We start from the raw sequence: 25,671 nt of genomic DNA, 5'->3' as shown, positions 1-25,671 counted from the left end.
TAAACTAACTGGAATAAAGCAGTACAAAGTACGAGTAGACTATGCAAAATCTGTGAAGTTCGCCATATAGTATTCCTTCTATTTTAAAAATTATACAATGAAAGACATTTAATGTTACTGTGACCAAGAATGCGTGGTTTAAGCAAAAAAATTTGTACCATGTTTTTTCTTTTTTTTTTTTTCCCCCCACAAAACATTTCTCATTTAAAGCACTACATTAAGCACTGAAAAATGATCTGTTCAAACATTGTAAAAAGAGAAGCATACTTTTGAAATCAGGAGAATCAAACTAGAAACAAAAGACTAACTTTTGTCCAGGCTGACAGCAATGTTAATTTCAAAGAGCTTCAGTTTCTTTTCTTAATTGTAAACTGACGTCCAAAAACACTTTGTTCTAATTTGTCTACAAAGCTGGTGTTTGGATGAAGAGACAAAAAAGTACACCTGGTTTTGTGGACGCCCACAAAGACAGCTCGATGGTCTTTAATGCTGAATTAAGGAACTCGACACGTTTGAACGTTTGGAGACCGACGGCCAATATGCCTGGATGTCACCCATCCGATTAAGAGAACAGCCATGTCGTCATGTCGAACGGTTAAGTCTCCTGGGCCTCTGGCCCTTGAGGTTTCCGCTGGCGAACGGAGCTCTCCGTCGCATCCTCTGGCAGATGGTGTTGAGCGGCGCCAACGTCTCCCTCCGAAGCCAGGCCCTCCTCCCCGGCGGACTCCTCTCCCGACACCTTCGCACTCTCGTTTTCTGCATCTGACAGCTGCCTCTCCTCCGTCAGAGTGTCCTCCACGTCGTCCTCGGAACCGTCCTCTTTCGTGTACACTTCTACGGAAAGACATAAGACGGACAGAAGTCCACTGAGAGCGAGGGAACATATGATCCAGAACTAATGGATAAATAAAACATAACTTAGAAAAAAATCCAAGGGAGCCCTAGGAAATTAAAGAAGTGATAATTCTAGGCACACCGCAACAAACTTGCGTAGCTTAAGATTCACATAGCTGGATACATTTTTACAGCAAAATTTAATCTGTTAACTTTATTTCTGCCACCCATTTTTAAATTAAGAAAAGTCAGCCACATTTTCTCTCATCTGAGATAAGAACTGTGCTAAAGATTTGACTCAAAATGGAAACAGCCAAGCTGTCATTTTTAATGTTTCCAAATTTCATTTTAACCGGCTCTGTCTGCATGAAACATTCACATCTGACAGAAGACTTTCCTCTAATGTGCCCATTAATTGCTCTGGCTGCATTTCAAATTGAGCTCACATCACTGAAATAACAATGATTCCAGGAGGAAACGAGCTTGATAAGTTTATCAAACCTATAAAATATACAGGATCAGGCCGTATTTTTGCTGTTCGCCAAATTAAAAAAAATATAGTTATAGGTGGTTGGCAGTTAGCAGCTAAAAGTACTATAAATACTCCTGCTCCTGCTGTAATACCCCTGAGCAAGGTACATGCTCTGAAATGCTCAAGTAAAAACTACCCAGCTGTTTTCAATAGGCAAAAGATTTGAAGTAGTTTAGTAGCCAACCCAATGCTGTAAGTAACATAAAAAACGCTTAATAATAATAATAATAATAATAATACCACCTTTATTTTTATGACGGCCATTATTACTGGACCTACCAGATTTTATAGTCTTGTGCTTCGGCCTGGATGGACACAAGCAGTCGGCAATCAAAACCAGCATCTAATAAAAGAAAAATAAATATTCATTTTTAGTTTGCAGCTGTACTACTGCTATATACAACCCTGTCAACTGTAAATCCATTTTTAGTGTTCAGTGCAGGCACATAACCTTTTTTTGTAGAACATATTACAAAACACTTATCATATAAGGTTTTATGCAACACATAACATATTGCGCAACAGTGCAGCAGATAAACTGTAGGAATTTCTTCTGCTCCCTATTTTTTGCCTCTTTTTGAATAAATTACAGTTAAAACACCGAGTCACTGAAACGCTCACAGTTGAGGTGACGGACTGCAGTCAGATTCCTGTTGTCACCGTTAATACTCGCTGTTCTCACAAATAGGTGAGATGCTTCCAGGAGTAAGAGAAAGCACCTCGAGGCACTAGACAGTAACACAGACCAATGCGGAGCATAACATGATGAATCAATTTGTTCAGCATAATGTGCATATATAGTCATCTGGGGGGGGTTTAAATAAAAACTGAGGTCATGCATGATATTACAACACAAAGCAATTATCTCTGAAACCATTAAGAAATGTAATGTACATACCAAGCCAAGCAGCAGGCCAGTGAACAAGGTCACGAGTGCAAATATGATATAAGATCCCCAGACTGGAACTCCAACAGTCTCAGTCAGGTAGCTGTGAATTTGCTATGAAGACAAAAAAAAAAAAAAAAAGATGGACGGAGCTAGTTTTTGTTCCCCTTATACAGGATAACTATCTTTACATCATAAATTTAATACAATTTTCATCTTCTCCTAGGCAAGGATGTCATATCTGATTTGACATGAAATGTGACTCATCAGCTCATAAAAAGCCCTTTCAAGTCTTATATTAGTGTACTGTATATGCATGTTTTTCCGCTAATCGGAACTACTCATTTTTAATCTGACATTTGCAGGAAGACCTCTTCATATTGTTCATCCCGACTTTGTGACATGCAGCAATACACTGAGAAATTCTATTATGAACAATCCCAAGGGATACATTAAAATGGAAAAGGAGAATATCTTAATCTCAAAATATGTTGAATGGACTCATTTGCTCCTAAAAATACCAAGGCAAAGCAGAAAAGCTTCCCACCTACCCTGATCCACACTGACAGTCGGAAGAGTCCTGCCATCCCTGTCATTCTGGGTCAGAGGAACATAACCAACAGCAGAAAAGACAAATTAATAGCGGAGAGGGCAGCGCACACAAGAAAAGGCAGACTCTCCAACCAAGACGATGGGTACAGCTCTCTGCTATTCCTTCTTTACGCTGAGATTTCCCATCTGCTTAACCAAGCATCTTTTCTTCCTTAAGTGCTGTATAAAACAGATGTTCATAACACAACAGCTGGGCTGAGTGCCTAACTACTGACAGTTTAGCTTTCAGAAGCCCTCAACTTGCATCAAAAATTGTCTCCCCCCCAATACTATCATTAATATGGGTAAATAAAACTAATTTTTCCTTTTTTGTTTTAAAATTGAACCTATAGCATGTAGAACAAACAAGTCATTGTGAATTATGTGCCTGATTACAGCAATGAAGTGCAGTACTTAAGTTTAAAGACGAAAGATTTCTTACAACACTTTTTGACAGGTGATGGTTCTGATGCCAACAAGACACAAGAGCAAAGCTGGACCAGTGTCTTTAGTACATCCTGTGTAAGAGGTTGTTTTCCAGTGTTGGCAAGAGTGTGAAAAGGACACCTAAACGAAAGAAAATGACTAATTCAAAAGGAGTGGAGCTAATTACATGAGAGAGGAAGGCGATTTCCACGCTGGAACTGGTTCAACTGCCTCCCACTTCTTCTGGATGATGTAGTTCTGGAAGTCCTCCGCTGCCCGCGACGACAAATATCTGCGAAAACTTCCATCGTGTGCACTGCGGTAAAGGGGGGGGGACAAAAAAAAGGAAAAGAAATCAATAAAATTCTCGGAGGGCTACAACACAGAAGCAAAATTATGAGCTGGGAACGAAAGTTGCTATATGAATCAGCATTAAGAAACACTAAAATGCTGTAAAACAGCTGCGAAATGTCTACTGCTGCATTATCTTGTCTGTTATCAGAACAATATTAAAAGTAAAAAAGATCTCGAAAGATCAGAGTTCAAGAGAAACAGCAAAAGCTATGATAAGAGCTACTGACAGTTATTATGGGTTATGCATTATTACTTCAACAAACTGCTTATCCTGGATAGGTCACGTAAAGTAGCCCTGCTGTGAAGAGGGTAACACTAAACTACCGTGGAGTCTCCGCTTACTTAATGTAAAGCTGTTTTCACCCCTTCAAACTCAAACAGGGCAAAAAATTTCACCCATCCACACTTTTATCATTAAGGATAATACAAAACATGGAGCTATTAATATGAAATATGGGAGAACATGCAGAGGTGTAAACCTTCATGGACTTGTTAATTGGATGGAGCGAATGTGGTTAATTCAACATTTCACACTGTCAAAGAAGTGTCGCGAGTCAGGAAAACAGTCACCTTACATTACAGAAGGTGGACTCATTCATAAATGTTTTTACAAAGACTTCAGACGGTCATAAAAATATGGTCAGAAAGGAGACAATGAAGACACTGATCATACCAAACTGGCCTGTTATTTAATTTATATAAAATAAATACGTTAATATAATAATAAAAAACTAACCAATGAATGAGCTACAAATTACTTTAAATTCTAGGTGTTTAGTCAATTTGGTCAACTTACATAAAACAGACTGGAGGATGTGAAATCATAAAACACTGAAGGTATATATGTATATTTATTTCTGACAGGCTGCTTTATGTAAACGCAGTGACAGCCTTCTGTTGTGTTTATGAATATGTATCGAAACATTGGGACACAAGAGTTGTATAATGGGGTCTTTTCGGGGGAGTGTGAAGTCTTTACATAATGCTGCAGCTATTTGTGCTGAGATCACAGCAGGTAAGGATAAGCAGAATTCCCTCAATGTGGTTTTCATTAGTCGGAATCTTAGTTCTTACACTTGAAAAATCACTACTGTTGGTTCACAAACATAATTCCACACTAATGCCGATTAAGTTGTCTTTTACATTTATGAACAAGAAAAAAAATCCTGAAAGATTATTAGTCTGAGGTGGTAAAATTTAATTAAAAATGTAATTATTCTTACATGGTGTTGCTATTGGTGATTTACAAAAGCAACTTTCTTTCTCAAGGACACATTGAGATTTAGTGTCTTCCTCAAGGTTACATATATTTAGTGTCTTTCTCAAGGACACAACTAATGGGCTCCTTCTGGGACTTGAACCAACATTCTATTAGTTAGAATTTAGTGTCTTATTTTCAAAATTTGCTGTCTCTGTGTTACTGACACATACTCCTGTAAAAATGCCCCCCGCGTCTTCAACCTGGAATGCATCCTCAATTGTTAAATAAAGAGCTTTTGATACAGGAACAATATTTTCAAAACACACTGAAAAGACTTACTGAAAAATAGTTGGCAGCGTAGTGACTAGGAATCGTCCACTCAGACCTACAGAGAAGAGGAGCGAAAAGCGAAAGAATTAGAACAAAGCGGCACATTCTCCATATTCTCCATCGCTAGGTGTGAAAAGTGCAGTTAGATAAGCGTGGGAGTTTTTTTTTTTTTTTTCTTTTTTATAATTTAAATTTTTTTGAGACTCTTAGGGGAACAGACTGCAATAATATTACTGTGCTGCTTTGCATACTGCGTACCATGGTAAAGGGCTCCGTTTCAAAAGCAGCCGTTATCCCTGTTGGTGAAAGGCGGTGGCGGGATAATGTGTCTCTGAGCACTCACGCAGCTGGGGAAAGGCTCCATTAAAACCCCACTGCAGGTGTAGGACGGCTATGAGTGCAAGCTAAAGAGGCTCTCTGCAAGTCCGCAGCGCACGGCTCGAACCTGCACTCGATACGTTGCTTTCATTATGGCCTGTCAGTATTTAAAATGTAAGTGAGCTGATGGTACTTTTAATTTATTTCAGCTTATTTGTTCTTTGAGCACCTAACCATCTCTCCATCCATTAATCAAACAAGCCACAAATCGATCAATCCATAAATCCATCGATCCATATCAAACTGAATGACAATCTGCCTTTTTGCCAACATCACTGTCAAGCTCCTCAAGTGTAATTCTAACTGTTTCTGACTGGTGGATTTATTACATTACAGCTCGATCCCAAGAAAATTCCATAAATTATGTATTGAGTCTAGTGGTTATTTCACCATATCTGGTGAAACAGGCACAAGGCGATTTCTACGTAACAGACCCTAAACACCTTCACAGTTTCAGTCTGAGTTCAGGCCTTATTGTTTCGTAAGAACATGCCTTCAAAACAGGCAATTTTCACATTTTAGCGCTTTGAAGACAGAGCCGACTGATCGAGAAAGAGCCGTTTCTCTGCAAAAAAAGTCCTTTCGCTTGCTGCTGCGAGTTGCACCGTTTCACCCACGGATGCAGGTGGGCTGAGAATAAAATCTGTGTAACACAGCAACAAACGGTTTGAAAATTTCTATCAACCTGAGACTTAAAGAAGGGAATAACTCTTCCTTTCTGATTTAATAAAGCTGTCAAGGTTTACATTTATTCATGTATCTGACACTTTTCTCCAAAGCAACTTACAATGTTAAGCTACTTACCCATTTATAGAGCTAAGTAATTTTTTACTAGAGCAATTTAGGGTAAATACATGACTTATGGGTAATACAGCCAGAGGTAACACCGAAACCTGCAACTTTTGGGTCCAAATACAGCATCTCTAACCGTTACGTTACCGGCTGTCCTAGTTCGGGTTTACTTACAGGAGTTACAAGTATTAGACTTAGGTATGTGTATCGCAAACATGCTTGGTGTACATTCCATCTGGTGCCGAGCAAGAGATAGGGAGAGGTGGAGATGGGGAGGTGGTGGGTTCCGTGACCCACCGCAAGTAGAGGTGTTGAGTGGTGTGGGGCTATTATAGCTGTCCTTGGGACAGGTGTAGCTTGGTCTAACACTTTTCTCTCGAAATTACGTTTTAACAAACTTCAATTCAGGTATAGTGAGAGCTGAAATTATGAATTATTCATATTTTCATTACTTTAAAATGCAGATAAGCAAAAGAGGGGGACAACACATGTTCATTTGTGGCAGTGGGACCGAGGGAACGGAGACCACCGCAGAGCCACGGCAGCTATGTTTATGATGATGGACGAGGCTGCACGCGGGAGACTTTCTACGAGTTCATCCTACGTTCGTATGGTTGCAGCGCGGCGCTCGAAAGACCCGGAAGAAAGAGCCTGTCAGGTTCCCATCTAGTGAGTGTGAAGGAGAGAGAGGAGAGGATTGATTTTCATACAAACATGGAGAGGAGGAGGAGTGGAAAAAGCAGCGTACCCGATTGATGCCCTGTACCCTTGTAAACACCCATGCATTGTGCAAGCCTTGCATGGTAAACTGCCTTGGACAAAAGTGTGAGCTGAATAAAAATAGAGAATAATGAAAGGGCTTTATTTTAAAAATTAAAAGTAAAAATACCCTGTTGTATAAATGGATAAATAACTTTACACTATGATCCTTTTAATAAAGGCACAAGACGAATGATAATGATGTAAAAATTACGGTTCTATAAAATGTGGGCACTCCTTGTTTTGAGTTTAAATTGGTATACTGATACCCTTCTATACATACACACACAAGCAGAGATACGGTTGTGTGGTTGCTGGCTAAGCAGCACAACAGCAGTGGTCACGACATAAGATGCACACCATGTGTTCGACATTAACACGGATTACAAAGATTACAAACAGGATTATAAATTCCATCTAATCTCATTTTCTACAAGGCCATCTCAATTGCAACCGGAAGCTAACCTGATGTGTTGCAGAGACATTATTCGTTTAAAAACAATGACTCATCCTTGCAATGCTTTATTACATTTTCAGAATAAACAGGGCTACATGTAAATGCATAAATAAAATATCTTCCAGCACACCAGAAACTGATGCTTGCAGGCAATGTCGTCTAATTGCAGGTCAAACAGCATGTATTATTTTGAGTCACATTTATTGTGTTACCGTACTAATCCTTTTTCTGTTCATGAGTAACTGGTTTTTAAAATTATGTTTCAGAGCACAAGAAATTATTTGAGAAACGCAGCCCATGCGTGAAATTTGATTCTGATCAGTAATGCCCTTGAGTGATGCCACTGTTTAAGATGGACGGTGGGGGGGCATTTCAGTTAGCTAATTTTCTCCATCTACAACGATCAGCTCATTTTTCATTTAATGAACAAAGTCCTCATGCTAATCTATATCAGTTTTAAATAAATGTAGATTTGCCTGTAGAAAAGAAGATGAGCATTTACACACACTTCCAGAACACACTACAAAGATATAATCTCATAAAATGTTGACATCAGTGAGACCACACCTACATGTATTCATTTTGCCAATGCTTTTCTCCAAAGTGACTTACAATATTTAGCTACTTTCAAAGACATGCCTACTGCAAAAAGATGGGCGTTTTCAATACAGAACAAGTATCTTAATTAAGGGTACCACAACAGTAGCTGGGAGTCGAACTTGCCACCTTCAGTTCCAAAGGCAACAGCTTTAACCACTATGCCACCTGCTGTCGTGAAGAGAGTAAAGCTCTAACATGATGTGAACCATCACCATGTGGCCGGACTGGGGAAGAAGAAGAAGAGGAAAAAAAAAAAAAAAAAAAACACTTTACACTACCTGGCTGCTGAGTGACGTCCACCTTGCCCACGGAGACACCCAGCACTGTGCTTTGTCTGGCAAACTCTTCCCAGTCAGCTTTGACCTGCTGGCATGCAGGGCACCATGGAGCAAAGCTGCAAAAAAAAAAAAAAAAAAAAAAAAAAAACACAAATCCCACTACAGTTGTGGTCAGCAGTACTGGTCTACAATCTGTCAGAAAAGCATGGGACATAAAATAATGAACTCATAACTATTACTCTATGGAATGTACCGCTAGTATGAAACGTGGGTGAAAGAATTGGACACACACAATGGTATTATGGGTTTGGAGAAGATTTTAGTCAATGGTTGTCCTTCAATAATCAGCAACCCCCTACCTGATTAATCCTGAGTTCAGACACATTGACTTATTTAGCTGATGCTTTCCATCACAGAAGCAACTTGCACTGTGAAGCTCCTTAAAATTAGTTACCCTATACAGTTGAGTAATTTTATTGGAGCAGTTTAGGGTAAGTGCCTTCCTCAAGGGTACTACAGCAAGAGGTGGGATGTAAACCTGCAACCTCTGGGTCCAAAGGCAGCAGCTCTAACCACAATGCTACCAGATGCCCCTCATACAACATGACACACGATATATACAGCAGGATATATACAGCAACATGAAGATTTGATCATTGTGCTTCATGACAACACAAGTCAAATTGATTTATAAAGTCCTTTAAAATTTAAGAGTTTGTCTTCTAAAGGATTCAAATGTTATTTTTTAGGTTTTCATAAGACACGATGTATATGAGGGGAAAAAGTGCTTGGATCAATAAATTCCACCACAGATCATTCAACCTGTTCTGACTTTACCATGTTTTTGTTTTTCTATGCATTACAAAGCTCTGTTTTAAAGTGTATTTCCTGTCTTTAAAAATAGTAAATCTATGGTATTTGTTGTTTGAGAGGGGCAAATAAAAAAGGGAAAAAAAAAAACATTTGAAATGCCAAGCAAAGAAACTTCAAAATGTCAAGTAATGTCATACGTAAACCTGCAGGCAACGGATGAGAGCGACATATCTAGACTGTGTCTTTATGGCCCGCGGGTGTTCACGGATGGTGATTTCAGCTGTTATGTTGACAGCAACGACGACACATGGCATCAGCCCATTCTGTTGATATGAATTCAAGTCTTTGCCTCGACTAAAACCATACCCTCCCACCCTGCGAGTCGCTGCGAAGGCGGACGTCTCCTGCAGCTTCTTTGCACAGCAGTTTGACCTTCCATTACTTTTCTTTGAATCTCAGCAGCGTGTTCGCTCCCTGCGCTGCCGAGACGGAAACTTCCCGGCGTTCCATTGACTCAGTCTGGAAGGCCCCAGAAGATCCAGCCTCAAGTGTATCGGCCGTCTCAGAAGCGTGCGTGGCCTTCTTGGCCAAGTAAATTTCTTGCCGAAATCCCCTAGAACTAATGTTCTTTCTCTAAGGAGTGGAAAGAAACTTCTTTTCATTCAACATACGCAGGGCAAGACGTTACACCCCATGCATATATTACAACGGCTGTACACAAGGACCCAGTCCAATCGACTTCACCATGAAACTAAAGAAAAACATCCAGAATTATATTTATTCATTTAGCAGACACTTTTCTCCAAAGCAACTTACAATGTTAATGTTACAATTATTTATCCATTTATACAGCTGGGTAAGTTTACTGGAGCAATTAAGGGTAAGTACGTTGCTCAAGGGTACTACAGACAGAGGTGGGGAGCGAACCTGTAACCTTTAGATCCAAAGGCAGTAGCTCTAACCACTACGCTTCCAGCTGTCTCCAACATACAATTACCATCATACTTCTCCATGACTGAAGACCAAACGGCTTAATTCCCTCCTCTGACCACCACCTCAACCAGAGGGCCAACATGGGTATTTCATTGAGGTTGTCAAGTGAGCACCTCCTTTTGTTAGTGTTTCGATGAACTAGGCCGATGTCACCTTACCCGGGGGGGTCACTGACAGGAATTTAAAAGGATTTTCATTGTATTGGGGGTGAGTCCGAGTGATGTAATAATTTACAAAACAACATTTTTCTCTCCAACAAACCAACCAATCAATGTCTACAACAACGTGTCCCAAGCAGGGTCTCGGAAAGCCGAAGCCTCACCTGGCAATGCAGGGAGCAAGGCCGAAGGGGTCACTGGCCACACCTGCTGCATCCCCCAACCAGCCAATCATCTACAACCGCTTATCGGTCACGATGAGCTGGAGCCTTATCCGACAACACGGTGCAAGGCCGAAGCGGGAGAGCAGGGCTTGAACCCCAAACCCACCAAACAGCAGGCACTTGCCAAACGTGCCACACCACCCTCATTTTTCTCTCCTTTATACTTACAACTTTTTTAAACTATATTTCATAGTCTTGGAGAAGTGATCACCTTGTAAATAACAGTAAGTGTTGGACACCAGTGTTACTTTAAAGCATCTTAAATTCAAACTATTTTAATTCGCACTTTTGCAATATAGCATGGAAAGCAATACTGTTCACAACAATCTGACATTTTCTTGTGCAAATTTTGTAACTACTGTAATAATATGTATTACAATACACATCCTCAACATTAGAACACAAGACTAATGCCAACAGAACCACTAAGCAAGATGTTCTCTCCCGCAGTTACTCTGCATATCTATCATATGTAAAAATGGTCATATCTACAAAAATGACCATTTTTACAATAATAAATTGCTTAGCAATTTCCCATGCCCCGAAAACTACAAGAAGCACTTCACATTTGTAGTTTTGCACAACACAGCATTGGTTCTGCAATGAGAGGACCCCCCCGTAATGAAAGAAACAGGATCCTGAGAGAAGTAAAAGAACACAAAACTCAACTTGCTCTAAATGTTGATTTCAACATTGATCATCAGTTACCATCATGATAAATGGATATCATTTAATCTTAATTTCGGTGGTACAAATTTGTATCGGCCTCCCATTAGAAGCAAATTTTCTTATGCAACGCTGCTCTTAAAGAGAAAAAATAATTAAATAGAATGACAAAACAATGCCTAACAACTATGCACTTTCAAGTATCATACATTTTGCTGCACAAATGTACCTGGAAAATGAGATTTATCTGGATGTACATCACAACCATAAGTGCACATACAACAAAATTTATTGCAGTTTGGCAATATTTAATGCCACTACGTTACTGCATCCCTTACATTGCTAGGCAGTTACATACTGTGCTTACAGGCTTTGTTAGTATGTAATATGGGCCCAAAAATTAGCCTTCTGCCAGCAATTATATTGTTTTGTTGATTACAGCATTGTCACGCAAAGGCTCCATTTCGATGTACCAACTCTATTTGTATTTCATAAGCTCTTATTTCGACTTAATGCAATTACGATAGATGTGCACCCTTAATGTGTAAATTGTGCACAGCAGAAAATGGCCTGATATTAAAAAAAAAAACAACAAGAACTACCAGAGATGAAGCAACTCATTCCATTTTGTATTTTGCAAAACTCTACACGTAGTTTAACAGGAAAATACCAAACTTGATTTAGTCAGATTAAGAGAAATATCCAACTTGAATGGATCTAGCCAACCTAGTAGTGACTGGTGTACATTAACCCTAAAATTCCCAAGTCCTTTTTCATAAATTTGTTGATCTGATTAGTCCAGGACCATAATTCCCAGCTCAGACAAAATGAAACAATCCCACACGAAACAAAGACAACTCGCCCTACGCCAATTTAAACACAGAGCTAAAAACAGCAGGGAACTCCCTTGCAAATAACTAGGAATGACTACACTACTTTTGGACAAAGAGACACTAAGGAAATCGCTAAACATGAATTACTGCATTTAAATAGCATGCCATACACATGTTCGTTGCAGTAATCGCTACATAACTGAGCTGCCATGTATTTTGTAAAATCTGCTATCGAATTTTTAGAATTCAGATAAAAAGTGTTACAATGTTGCACTTAGGCGCCAAAACCGCACTTCCGCGTCCACAGACTACCGTGGCGACGGCGATCCTGTTTATATGACTATTGAAGCGCATAGCTACCAGCGCGCGACGCGTACCGCGCGCCAATTACTCGGCAGTCGGAAGGACCGCGCTTTGTCTTAATGCAGCCGCGGGGTTCACTTTTTTCCTTTTTTTTTTTTTTATATCGTCACTCGCGCGTGTTCGCACTTACAACATGACCATCCACTGGCCCTCGAGTAGAAGAGTCCAGTTGGCGTCCGTAAGGGTCTGCACGCTGTCTCGCGCACCCCGCGGCGCCTCAGCCGCGGCCACCTTTACTACTGTCAGTGCAACGACGAGGCACGCGAGAAGCGGGAGGCACCAGCGGCGGCGGCGGCGGCGGCAGCTCGCGCTCCTCGCTGGCCGCCGCGGCGCTCGCAGCCGTCGCGTCCCCGCCATGTTGGCTGCGCACATGATCGGCAGCCAGCGGGCAGGAAGCGGAGCGCGTGCTGCTTTTCTAAAGGTGGAACTGAAGGAGCAACGAGACGGATCGGCGCTCCGGTGCTTTGGGCTGTGAAACTTAAGTGCCCTGCTGCTCTGCTGCTCTGTCTTTTAATCTTTACTCCAGTGTGAATTTTCTTCCAAAGGAAAGACATTAAATATATGTACACATTGTTTGTGGTATTTATTATTCTTTTAATTCATGCAATCAGTCGTCCATTGGATAATATGATCTATAAATAATAATATCCTCCTGTGTTTATTTATTTTTATTGATATATTAATATTTTGTCGTACATGGACCATGGTGTATACATACACAATGCATATTTTTCATGTTCAACATAAACATGTTGGTTATTTATGTTTTTTTACGTGTCCGTTGCGTTTGCATTAGACTTAGTTTGCTTGTTTGTGCATTTCTTCTTGTGTTGTAGTGAGAGTCGTCTAAATAAAATGCACGACTTGTTTGAGGCATTAAAAACTGAGTTTTGCCTCGCTTAAAGTCTGATAAAACAATAAAAGTAAATGCAAACATAACTGATTCATTCATTCATTCATTCATCATTCATTCATTCATTCTTGTCAACAGCTTGCCACCCGAGCAAGTAGATAAATGGACACTAAAATATGTGTTATCCTGTCCCTAAGGAGGACATAATGTCTATTTGTCCCAGTGCCAGTACTAAGCTGTTGGAACTAGTGAGATACAGTATTAATTCAATTGTGCTATTTGTGCAGATGCCGCTTGTTTTAGGCTTCTCTGAGCTGCAACTTGTATTTTACCGCTATCACAGTAGCAGAATGAGATGAGTTCATATCAACTTCACTTGATGGGAAATTGGTTTATCCATCTACATTTTTATCATGCTTTTCTCCAAAGTGACTTAAGTGTGAAGCTACCTACAATTATTTGCCTTATACAGCTAAGTCATTTGTGCTAAACCAGTTTTAAAGTAAGTACCTTACTTATGGGTATTACAGCTGGAGGTGGGATTCAAACCAGTAGCCTTTGGATCCAAGGCAGCAACTCTAGCCACTACACTACCAGCTGCCCTCTCTAGGAGTCTGTCTCTTTGTCTGTCTGTTAATTCAACCATCCATACATCCATTTTATACATTAAGTTAAAATAAAGGGGTGGCAAACTGAATATCCTCTACTTGGGCATTTGCATTGAAGATGTTTTTCACATATCTTTCTTTGCACCTCTGAGAAAAATGGGGAAAAATGCAAAATCAAATAAAATATACAATACATAATGTACTTTATACATCACCTGGGTTCTGGAAGATGTAAGACACACAGTGGTTTTTTTTTTATTATTATTTATGGTTCCTTTGGACGACGAGAAGCATTAGATCACCTTAATATAAGTGTTTCAAAGCTGCCTATCACACAGACTTTTTCCATAAGGACCTTCAAATTGACCTTAATAGAAGCCAAAGTCTTTAACATAATGATAAGTTAACATTAAACCCATCCTGGGCCAATATCACATTACACAATATCACAACACATTTTGGGATGTTTCAGCCTGCTTTAATTTTTCTAAATATATAAGACGGTGCATTGGTTAAGAATATAAACCATGTGAGGTCAGTCCTATAACCCAATGAGCTTAGCTGGTAGAGCCAAATGTGTGCTCTATATATTCTGTATTAACCCTCCCCAGAATAATTATAATTCAGCACTTTCTAGAGTATAAGAAGTTACTGAGATGCCCTGTAGACTCAACTGTAGACTGTTTACTGCAGGTGGATATCATCAATATTTTGTTTTCTCAGCAATCTTGAAAAAAACTTCACTGAAGTCAGCTTGACTCAATTTGAGAAAGACCATGGAGAAATAACCCCATGTTTACTCTAAAAGAGTTGCTTGGGGCTCCACCTTGTACCTGCAAAGCAGAATTTTTCAAAAAGAAAAATTGTTTTTCCTCTGCACAATTTCAAAAATATCTATCAGAGTGGATACTGCTTTCTTATTGAATTAAATTTAAGGGTTTGTAAAGGAAGTACACAAATACGATATAGTGAATACTGTAATTCTGACCTTGTCAGGGATGGAAACATTAGGCCTTCATTACATTTGCTAAATTAGATTTTTTGAAGTCACTAGTATGATATTTATGATTGAAGAGTCCACTCACTTGGCATTGTTGAAACATTATTGTTTCAAATCAGCTGAAATAATTATAACTATAGAAAAGAGGAAAGCTTTCCATCTGAACACAAACAATGCGTGCAACTGCTTGTTCCAAGTGGGGTCACAGTGAGTCGTACCCTAACCTGGCGGCACAGGGGGTGAGGGATGCACACTCCAGACAGGCACCAATCCGTCACAGGGCACTCCGAGCAGGACTCAAACCCCAGACCCCTCACAGCATAGGCTCCATCTACACCCAGTGCACCACCATGTCCCCTGTTCATCTGAACAGCTTTTTCTTTTTCAGTAAAAATCCTTTTCAAGGATTGTGCTACCTCTTGTGATTTTCAAAGAACACAGTGGAAGTGTATGCCAACAAAAAACTTATCCTCAGATTAACTTATATGTAAGGACATAACATCCTATTTACTGGGTTGTTAATTTGATAACAGTTTCAGAATTGCAATTACTGCTTCATTAACAGAACATTTTTATTAGTTGCTTCACTACAGTAATGCTTGCAGTTCCTGAGAAAATAACATGCATGTTAAATCTCAGATGGGGATTCATTAAGTTAGTTACTTCAACTACTCTTTATTTGCTTGTTTGTAGCACTTGATGCACTGTATTGATCATTTGTGCTATCTTTGGTCAGTACTAATGAAAGACTCTATATTATATTTCAATAATAGCATCCGGCACTTCCTGGACCGAGACCTCAATGTATATTACATTTTATTAATAACGACAAATGCAAACATTGATTATAAAAGGGAAAGAGGGATCACTTTACTAGTGCTATCATTTTCTCAACCCTTTACTGGGAAGATTTTCCTAAACAGGGAATCTGTGTGGGTGCATAATGCTAAAGGTAGAAATGTCACCAGATATTTATCTTGAGGAAACTCTTATTTTCCTTTCTCTGGCTAAAGCTTTTAATGTGACTGGTTTAAAACAGGCAGTCGTTGCAATAAAGAAGATGTAATTACTGCGAGTTTCTTAGAGTGACTATCTGAATTGAATTACTGCATAATGTCATTCAGTGTAGAAAATTGTGACTGTGATTTTTGTGAAAGATAACATTCTCACAAATTGAAATTCAAACGTTTTGAGTTTGCCGTTCCAAGCAAACATCAAGTTGAAGTAGACAGACTGGTGTCTGCGCAACTTAATAAATGTCATGATACATATTATGCCCTAAGTTTAAGTTACACTAATGACCTTTACTTTTGATGATGGAATTACAACTATGAAAGATATTTGTTAAAATTTACTTAATTACTTTATTTATTTAGCAGATTCTTTTCTCCAAAGCGACTTCCAATGAACTCTATGAAGTGTTATAAGCCCACACACCTTATTCACCGTGGTGACTTACACTGCTAGATACACTACTTACACTGGGTCACTCATCCACACATCAGTGGAGCACACTCTCTCTATGTCACAGTTTAAACAGGAATCATGCAGACAATCACATGCGGATAGTATTTTCATGTGTTATCGTTTCATAATGTAATGCAACAAAAAAATAACTACACACACACACACACACACACACACACACACACATTTTCAGAACCGCTCATCCCATACAGGGTCACGGGGGAACCGGAGCCTACCCAGCAACACAGGGCGGAAGGCCAGAGGGGGAAGGGGACACACCCAGGACGGGACGCCAGTCCGCCGCAAGGCACCCCAAGCGGGACTCGAACCCCAGACCCACCGGAGAGCAGGACTGCGGTCCAACCCACTGCGCCACCGCATCCCCAAAAATAACTACATAAATGCATTATCTTTGGCTTAATTAAAGAACTTATTTCATTGCTATGTATATGTCCCTTGGCTACAGAGCCAAGATTGTTGTTATTGTTGCTGATTATTCCATTATCTTTCAGTAGATGAATACAATGAGTTTTGATTAATCTGGAGTATATAATTTGTATTCTAGCCAGGTGATAATCACAACACACTGCATGGCAGCACATTTTGCATCTATTTTTCACAGCACCGTTAAGATGCACAAGGTATGTCCACGTATACAGTCAGGCCCTCTTGAAGTTTAAAGCACATATTATTATTGATCCTGTGTGTTTTTCTTTGTGCTGTACTGATATACAACTGTATCAGAGTAATAGGGATGTGCATGTACTGTACATTTTTCCACTGAATGTTGAGCGCAACGTATGTCTGTGTGCACTTGAAATGGAATATAACCTGCAGGATTACTGGTGTCCACCCACACATGAAGAGACTTACGTTTTAAGTGTTTGAATGCAAATTCTTGCAGTCTTTTGCTGATTCTGACTTTTAAAAGCCAGATAAAATATCAGCAGTACAACAGTGAACAATCTCACCTGGCAATTTAAATCTAAAACCAAACAATGTATCATTTTTATATTTATTTAGCCTAGCCGTGTCCTTTACCCAAGGTGACTTACAGTGCTAGCTCTGCACAAAGCGCAAGGTCACAGGACAACAGTCAGATGCTGATTAATGTGAAAGGATGAAATATGATACTGAGACAAACACGAGACCAACCTGCAATAAGTGTATTCTTTGGAATAAGACAAAGGGAACTTTTAAACAAAGGCTAGAATAACAGTTTAGTTCCAAGCAAACAGCTGCTGAGAGAGCTTTGTAAAAAGATGAAAAGCTTCAAGGGGTATTAAGAAGGCTGAATATTCCCAAAGTCTGTACCTTTGAGCAGGTGGCTTTGTCGACAGAAGGGGCAACTGGTGTAGTACTTCGGACTCTAGTCTGAAGGTTGCCAGTTTGGAACCCTCTCTTGCCCCAGTACCCATGATTAAGGTACTGAGCGTGGTAAGAATACCCTACTCTCTAAACAGATAAATAATGGTAAAATTCACTGCCTAACACTGTAAGTCGCCTTGGGAAAAGGGCCAGACTTTTAATAGTACTAAATGGGGACATTTCAAATGCATGGGTTCAGGTTGTTCTCTGCCGAAGCCCCACGCAGTACACGGGTAGTAATTGATCTTTGTTCCACCCCAGTGGGATTTCACTTGACAAGATAAGCGCTAGGAGGCGTCGCATCCCAGAGAGCGGATAGCCCAAGCATTAAGTGCTGTAAATAAGTCAGCGGACACCCACTCACTTTTTTTTTCTCCAATCCCTCCCTCCCTCCTTTTCTCCCTCCCCCATCCCCGTGTGCCTGCAGCCTCCCTCCGATCGGCAGGAATCAGCGGTCGAGGCTCCACATCGCGGCTCTCCAGGTGTCGCGAAGCCGTCAAAAGCCGCGTGTGCGCCATGCGCCGTTAGGGCGAAATAATTATAAGAGAGGGTCCTCTCGATCGCTGCCGTTGCCATTCCAGGCTCCTCCGGCTTCTTTCTTGTTTTTGGTGGGGAGAGGGGCGGGGGAGGGGGGTGGACTGAAAGCACTGTTGCGAAGTTCATCTCGTGTCGGCCGGGAATCGCACGAGTAAATGGCAGGAGCACAGCCCGGCGTGCACGCGCTGCAGCTCGAACCCGTGCGGGTGTCGGAGAGTCTCAAGAAGGGCAGCAAATTCATGAAATGGGACGATGTGAGTATATGCGGCAGATGCGATGTCATGATGCCCGCGTTGTGCTCGCGATCATGCCTTGAGTCGCGGGTTTCGCGGACGAGTGCAGGTGCATTGATTTTTTATTCTATTGTACTGACGGCAATACGCAAATCCAGGCGCGGGAGCCGCGAGCGCGATGCTCGAGAGTCTCTGTAGCAATTCGAGAACTTAAACACCGTGTAACTGCTGCAGAAGAACACGGAGACACACTGGATATGCTCCCAAAGGCACACTTGGCTTGCAAAATTACATGTATTTATAGAAAAAGGCTCAGCAAAAAGGCACCTCCTATACCATGGTAGATCGGGTAAACTTGACACCGTCCTGCTGCTCAGTGAGTTACCGTTGTTGCATTCAAATATTTAATAAATCACTTTCACTTCCTTAAATCCTCCAGCCGGTGTCCAACCTGATATGATATATTATACGGCGTAAATCAGGGGTTCTGACTGCTGCGAATGGCGATCGACCTTATATTTCTCCGTGTCAACTTTACCATATGCCATGGAAGATTTACAGTACTGTAGTAAATATAACACTCCTCTATTAGTCTATATGGACTGCAGCCGCACGAGCGGCAGACACTGAATCAAACATTTTAGCCATATTATTAATGGAATATTCATTTTCTGTTGGCAATAACTAGGGCTGAGCGCACCATGGGCTTGTTCACTTGTTGTGAAAAGCAGCTGTTTGTTATCTTGTATCAACCGAAGAAAAGCTCATAATATTATGGGCTGTTGAACATCAGATTCTGAAGAGCCTCATGGCCACAAGTGAGCAGCTTTGTCTCCTTTTCCAGGACATCACATGTTGCAAGGTGTTAAATGAAGGGAACAAATGGGAACAACAAGGTGACAATGTGTTTATGAGGGAAAAATGCTGCCCAGAAAGATTTATGGGGCAACATCTCTCCAGATGTCACCTATGACATGTCGTGTGTCTTTTTTCACATTCTAGTAGAAATGTTTGGTTGCTGGGAAAAAAAAGCCCAGTCCATGGGTTATAACTGGTGTGTTCTTCCAGGAATGCTATAGTGTGACCTGTGGGATTTTGAATTGAGCATGCAAACATAACTTTATGCTTAATGCACTCATTGCTTGGTGCAGTGCGACACACATTGCATCCAGGTGGTTTGATAGTTCTCATCTCATATATACATTGGTCATTAATGCATTTTATTTTGCTTAATCTTGGCAAAAACTTTTTACGGTTTTGTTATCTCCCATATATTGTCTTGGCGTGTAGTCAACAGACTGGTTTAATATATGTATATATACCCGACACATGTATCTGGCCTTGGAGTGAAAGTATCAAAACTTAGAAATATTTGGGTACTTTGCATTATTTTATATGAAACCAGTATATTAGCATATTTCAGATATGAAATCTTCAGATATGATATGATAATGCGATATACAGCTTGGAATAAATTCCAAAACCTAGAGGCTGATATGAGATATCTGCTGGCATGCATGTCAATCACAGATGTCTTTTACGCTATTCCAATGCACAGTTTATGGATTTCTGAGAAAGATTATTGTGACCAAGCAGACGACAGGATGGTCAGATTACTAGATTATATGTGCAGTTTTTGTGCTGTTTTATTTATATATCTCTTTGAAGTACAGATCCCCTGTTTGTCAGTTACTTTTTTATCATTATTGTTTTATCATTAAAATTATCGTTGATGTAAAAAAAAATGTTAGAAATGTAAAGCTAATTTGTGTGTAAAATGAAGCCAGTTTGCTGTTGCTACGGCAACTACCATGCTTTAAATCTCCCGTTTTCCTCCTCTACATCAGCGCAAGATACGCTCTATGGGCTAACATTAAAATACTGTGGCTATGTGGGCAGATTCTTCTAAGATCTAAAATAAAACAATCAATAAGAGATATCTGTGGATAAGGTACATTTTGTTCTGGCTGCCAGGATTTTTGGGATTTTTCACTAGAAGATACTATTCCAAGCAAGAGTGAATCATGCATATGTGGGCCACTTATGCAATGGGCTGAGTCAAGCCTAAATACTTGATTTGGCTGCAAAGACCTAAAGGCAGAAGAAAAAAGATTACAAAATCACACAAAGAATCTCCGCAAGAATATTTGATCAAATGGAAAGCAGGCAATCACTGGCAATCATCTGGTGAATAAGTGAAAATAATGTAAGAATCAACAAGTCACAACACTATGTAATTTAATAGCAATCCAAAAACAGTGCTTACTGGACTTGTTCCCTGAACTCAAATCACTTGGTTCCATTATTGAAACAGACTAGAGGTTATAATGAAGTTGTTGTCTTTTGTTGTTGCTGTTAGGATGCTTCAACAGTAACCCCGGTGACCTTACGAGTTGATCCGCAAGGCTATTTCCTGTACTGGACAGATCAGAGCAAGGTAAGGAAGACTTGTGTGCATCTCACTGTCACCCACACAGTCCAGTGATTCCTAGATGTTTAATCCAATCAGAAAATCACTCCACATCTTCTGGGCTTTCTCATTGTATGTTACAAATATTTTAACCCAAAACATTTTAAAAAGTGATGAACACGTTAAAGAATTTATATCTTTAAATATTTAAACGTGAATTCTTTATTAGTGTTCATTTGGATATATGAAAATGGAAGGAACCAATAAATTATGAATCTTCCAAGATATTTCATAGAGATTATCGAACTTTTTTGCAATGTTTTGTTAATTCCTTTAAAAGTTGTATAATTTTTGCATAATGCTGGCATTAATTCTTAAAATTACAAATACTCTCAGATTTGTGTGTTATTAATTTCTATTACCACATTCCTCCTCTGAAATGTCAACGGTATTATTATATTAGTGAAAAAAAGCATATTACCGAGGGTCACTTCTCTTCATCTTCACTAAATATAAAAGAGACTTTAAAAAATCTGTTAAAAAGTATGAATCATGTTAAAACATTAGAGTAGCCCCAAACTCAGAAGTGTTAAAACCTTTCCGTATTTAACGTTGACTGAAGGTCTCAAGGCGATATACCTCTATTGCTATGGACAGGAAATTGGACTGATCAAATCCTCCATCACCATGATACGCTGCAGGCAGCAGTGAAACACTTAAAAATAGACATCCTTAAACATCATGAAACGCTCACTGCACCCCCACCTCCCACCAGTAATTAAAAAGTTTAATTAAATACAGTAACTTTCATTAACTGCTCCTTTACCAAAGTGCCTTTCAGCATTCAGAGAAAAGTTATGTTTTTTTTTTTCATTCTCGCATTATAAAGACTTTGAAAATCTTTTCTTAAAAAGTAGATGGTGAAGATTTTTTGAAGACGTGCACTGGTGTAAAATAAGAACTTTAAATTAGCCGTTATACATTATTCCCAGTGTCGTACATGACGTCTGTACAATAAGCATTCAGACTGCATTATTTGGTAAGAAGAAAGACTGTGAGGCTCAGGATGAATACAGGGGTAAGGAGGAGGGGGATGGGGGGTAATTACTCTCCTCAGTGCGTTCAGCGCAACCTGAGGGTGGACATGGACATCGAGGACTCATCCGTACAACGTTGAGCCCATCGGTCTGCTAAACTTCTGCAAGCAACAGTTAACAATGACCACACTATTTACCTGTGAGAAATGACCAGCATGCGTGAGATATGGCCATGAGCTATTCTTAAGAATACATCCATAATCCAAATTTTCTTCAAAGTGCTGACTGTACTGACAATATTTCATAGTCACTTGGCAGAGACCGTTTTTAAAATTTAGTTATAGACTGGCTGGTGTCACTGAGGGTAATCCATGTGAGTATAGGGCACGTTTGTCCTGGTGCACTTTGTAAGGACTCTCATCCATGATTCCAGCCTGACTGGTTATGGTTTTTAAGCGAAGCATTCGTACTCTCAGTGTTCGAAACAAAAAATCCTGCATATCGATGAACGTCATACCATGTATTATTTAATTTCATTTTTTAAAAATTTTTTGTTGAAAGCTGTGTCCCTGCGCGGAATGGGATTTTAGAGGCAGAACGCAGAGGTAGGGAAGGGAGGGAGGGCGAGCCTTTCATTACGAGCCAATTTGGCCAAAGCAGAAGCGGCCGAAGCCAACAAGCGGCTCTTGGTACTGGTCTGCATAGGCGCTCGCTCTGATTGGCAGCTTCACCCCACAAAAACCATTGTCTAAAGATGCTTGGTCTTTGTTTTTGTCTTATGGGAGGTGAAAGGGTTCACTTACATGCCTCGGCAACAGACCCTCGCTTTGTACAGCGGTACTGTGCCTACTTGTTGTGGCGTACTTGTTGCCGTTAGGCAGTCTGATACATCAGGCCGAAGTGGAGCTATGGTAGAGTGCTGGCACTCCATTTGTCATTAAGTCACCCCTAAATCAGAGTCGTGATTACCCTGGGTGCTGCAGCCACTCCAAATGTCACAGTAAAAATACTCAGAGCCGCCAGACAGTCTCCGCAATTATGTTTGGACACCCATTTGTATGAGGTGGGCTTGATTATAAACAAAAAATGACTTCCTTCAAGTGCGCCTTCCTTGCACTGTATTCCTGTATTCCAAACAATGTTCTAACACTGGGTGAAGGCAGTCAGACTAAAACACAGCAGGCAGTCGGTCGACCCAACGCTGTTCGAGAGCACTACCCCAGGATTTGTATTTTACTGCTGCAATATGTACTAAGTGTGTTATTGCAGCACCAGCAAATCAACTGAGGTGCATTATGATGCAAACAACTCGGTTTAACTTAATAAACCAACCGGAGTGCTTGTAATAAACTTCCATATTGCAGCAGTGTACCTGTATACAATACAAGTATTCTTATTACTTGGGTTGAACAAATTAAGGTGAGAAGATTTTTACTATGGTGATATTTGCATTTTTCGGTAAAATTAAGAATTGCTGTACAGCTGTCCTCTCATAGGAGGTTCCAACTAAACAAATGGTCAAATTACAGCAGCAGGGTAATTTGCATGATATTGGAATATTTTGAATATAAGCCCACAATGAAAGTCACAGGACATTGTAAATATAAAGAAAATTCACGTACGTATATTTTAATAGCTAAGATAGGAATGTACTAATCATCGTATCATCTCCACAGTGCCAAGCAAACACTCATTTTCTAATGCCTCTCTCGGACTTCAGCAACGTAGTATATCTATCCATCTTACAAATAAAGATTATAACTTCAGGGAATTGAGACATTCCTCAGCGGAATTTTTTAACAGAATTTTATTATGGAATAAAAATATAACATTTGTGGTCTATTTTTAAGTTGTCTAAACTTTTTGTAATTATAAAGTCCTATTTGAAGTTTGGATAGAAGAGGTATGGAGAGTGTCTAATATGAAAGTACACCAGAGAAGCGTATTTAGCTTCGTTCTCATGCACTTCACGTCTTAATTTTGTCCTCTGCTCACATCACAGTTTTTGGTATTCATTTTTTAAATGAACACCATTTTATTTTTTGAGAAATAATTTATGGAAAAGTAAATCGGGCCTTTATGTTTTCACGGAATAGTGGATCGCCATCAGTTTTGATGGGTAGCAAAGATGTTAAAAAATGATCAGCGTTGTCATGTAATTCTGCATGAATCTTTCGAGTGCAAGTGCTTTCCCTCCATGATTCAGAGCTGTCTGTGTAAGTTTACTCGGGTAGCTAGACAACAGGATTACATAAGAAAAAGACTATGTTCCAACACTGCTGTCAAGTCACCGGGATAAAAAAGGAAATGGCAACGTTTCAGCGTCGGTGATCTTCATTGAGTGCAAGCAAAGCTTTCCAGACGTGCAAGGTTAGATTTTCCCCTCTATCCTTATTTTTGTCATGTGGGGTAGAAAAGCAAAGTGCAGGCAAGTAAATATTGTTACAGGCCAGAAAATTGATGGTGTTTTAACGGATGACATGCTATAACATCGTATTATAACATATGAAAGCATATGAATGATATGTGTGTGTATATATATATATATATATATATATATATATACATACAACTGTAGAAAACGTTCTGATTAAAGTTAGAATAATGTGAGCTCAGTCCTTGCTAAGCGAAATGCCAGTTATGTTTATGTCAGAGTTGCAGCATCTGACAGGGAATGACGCTCCCAAGAGCTGTCCTGGAATTCATTTCGGAGATATTGATTCTAACGGACAAACGGCACGGTCAATCTGCTATTGTATTTTTGTGCTAGCGAGCCGACAGCCCGCATCCCCTCCTCCGACGCGCTCGCATTCATTCGAACCGACAACGGACAACACAATGACGTGTCCATAACATTGCATTCAAAATAGACACGTTACAGGCAACCCAAAGGTTTGTTTTTTTTCCTTTTCAAAAGCCTGGTTGCTTTGTGCCAGCGGTTTTGCCGGGCGACCTTGTATTTTTTTTCTTATTCCAGTTAACATGGCAACTGTGGCTGAGCGTAATGTATTTAACCAGCAGTTGCCAGCGGAAGTGGGGCTGTGTTAGGTGCTATTGATAACATGGGGAAAACAGGACTCCTTGCTTTCAGACTGACTCTTACTCCAGAATATTGGTTACGTAAGTAAATCAGCTACACTCCAGTTAGCCAGCCATATTGAATCACATTATATTTGAATGAGTCATTGAAGTTTGTCGTCCAGAAGATGAATAATGTGACATTTCAAAGAGGCCAACCATCAAAACGCCAGACCGCGCTAACATGTCCGTTGAGGAACCAGAACTTTTTTATTACGGCACAGACACGGGATGATACGACCTTCGGCAGTGAGGACAGAGTCATGCTGATGTTACGTTACATTACGTTGATTTACTTTGTGGTCTATAAAACCATTTAGGTACTCCAGGAGGACAAGAAGCTTTGGCTTTCAGTACAGCTATTACAGCTGTTAGAAATGCATTTTTTATGGGAAAGTAAATATATTACGCTCAGAATAAATAAAGTATCCATATGAAAAGATACCCTTATGGTTGAAAATACCTCCACTTTGCGTTTAAAATGCACAGATTGGAGAAAGCTACGGATACACACATACAGCGTGATACCGTGGTTATTTCTGATTTTCTTGAGCGTGGAGTCACCGGACAGGAAAGTTAGTTTGAGCTCCCAGCTGATTCACATCCTTTGTC

General features: G+C 40.0%; 2 protein-coding genes across 5 annotated transcripts in view; one reads left to right on the top strand and one right to left on the bottom strand.

Annotated features, from left to right (window-relative positions):
• Positions 1–448: 448 nt before the first annotated feature.
• Positions 449–12,908, bottom strand: tmx4 (thioredoxin-related transmembrane protein 4). The gene is made up of 8 exons (XM_029258760.1): positions 12,599–12,908; positions 8,419–8,534; positions 5,164–5,209; positions 3,457–3,585; positions 2,804–2,849; positions 2,265–2,366; positions 1,646–1,709; positions 449–834 (listed from the first exon to the last, which is right to left on the bottom strand). Exons 1-8 carry the CDS (start codon positions 12,838–12,840, stop codon positions 596–598), a joined length of 984 nt encoding a protein of 327 aa, XP_029114593.1. The 5' UTR covers positions 12,841–12,908; the 3' UTR covers positions 449–595.
• Positions 12,909–18,202: 5,294 nt separating this feature from the next.
• Positions 18,203–25,671, top strand: part of plcb1 (phospholipase C beta 1) — a 63,156-nt gene continuing 55,687 nt past the window's right edge. For all 4 annotated transcript variants that reach the window (XM_018733371.2, XM_018733378.2, XM_018733363.2 and 1 more), the window contains exons 1-2: positions 18,203–18,555; positions 20,894–20,971. In XM_018733371.2, coding sequence (XP_018588887.1) covers positions 18,457–18,555; positions 20,894–20,971 — 177 coding nt within the window. In that variant the 5' untranslated portion in view covers positions 18,203–18,456. The remainder of the gene's footprint in view (positions 18,556–20,893; positions 20,972–25,671) is intronic.

This window comes from Scleropages formosus, chromosome 15 (genome assembly GCF_900964775.1).
Source record: "Scleropages formosus chromosome 15, fSclFor1.1, whole genome shotgun sequence".
Taxonomy (NCBI): Eukaryota; Metazoa; Chordata; class Actinopteri; order Osteoglossiformes; family Osteoglossidae; genus Scleropages; species Scleropages formosus.
Note: the sequence above shows the minus strand (reverse complement) of the source record. Positions and strands in the feature narration are given on the sequence as shown.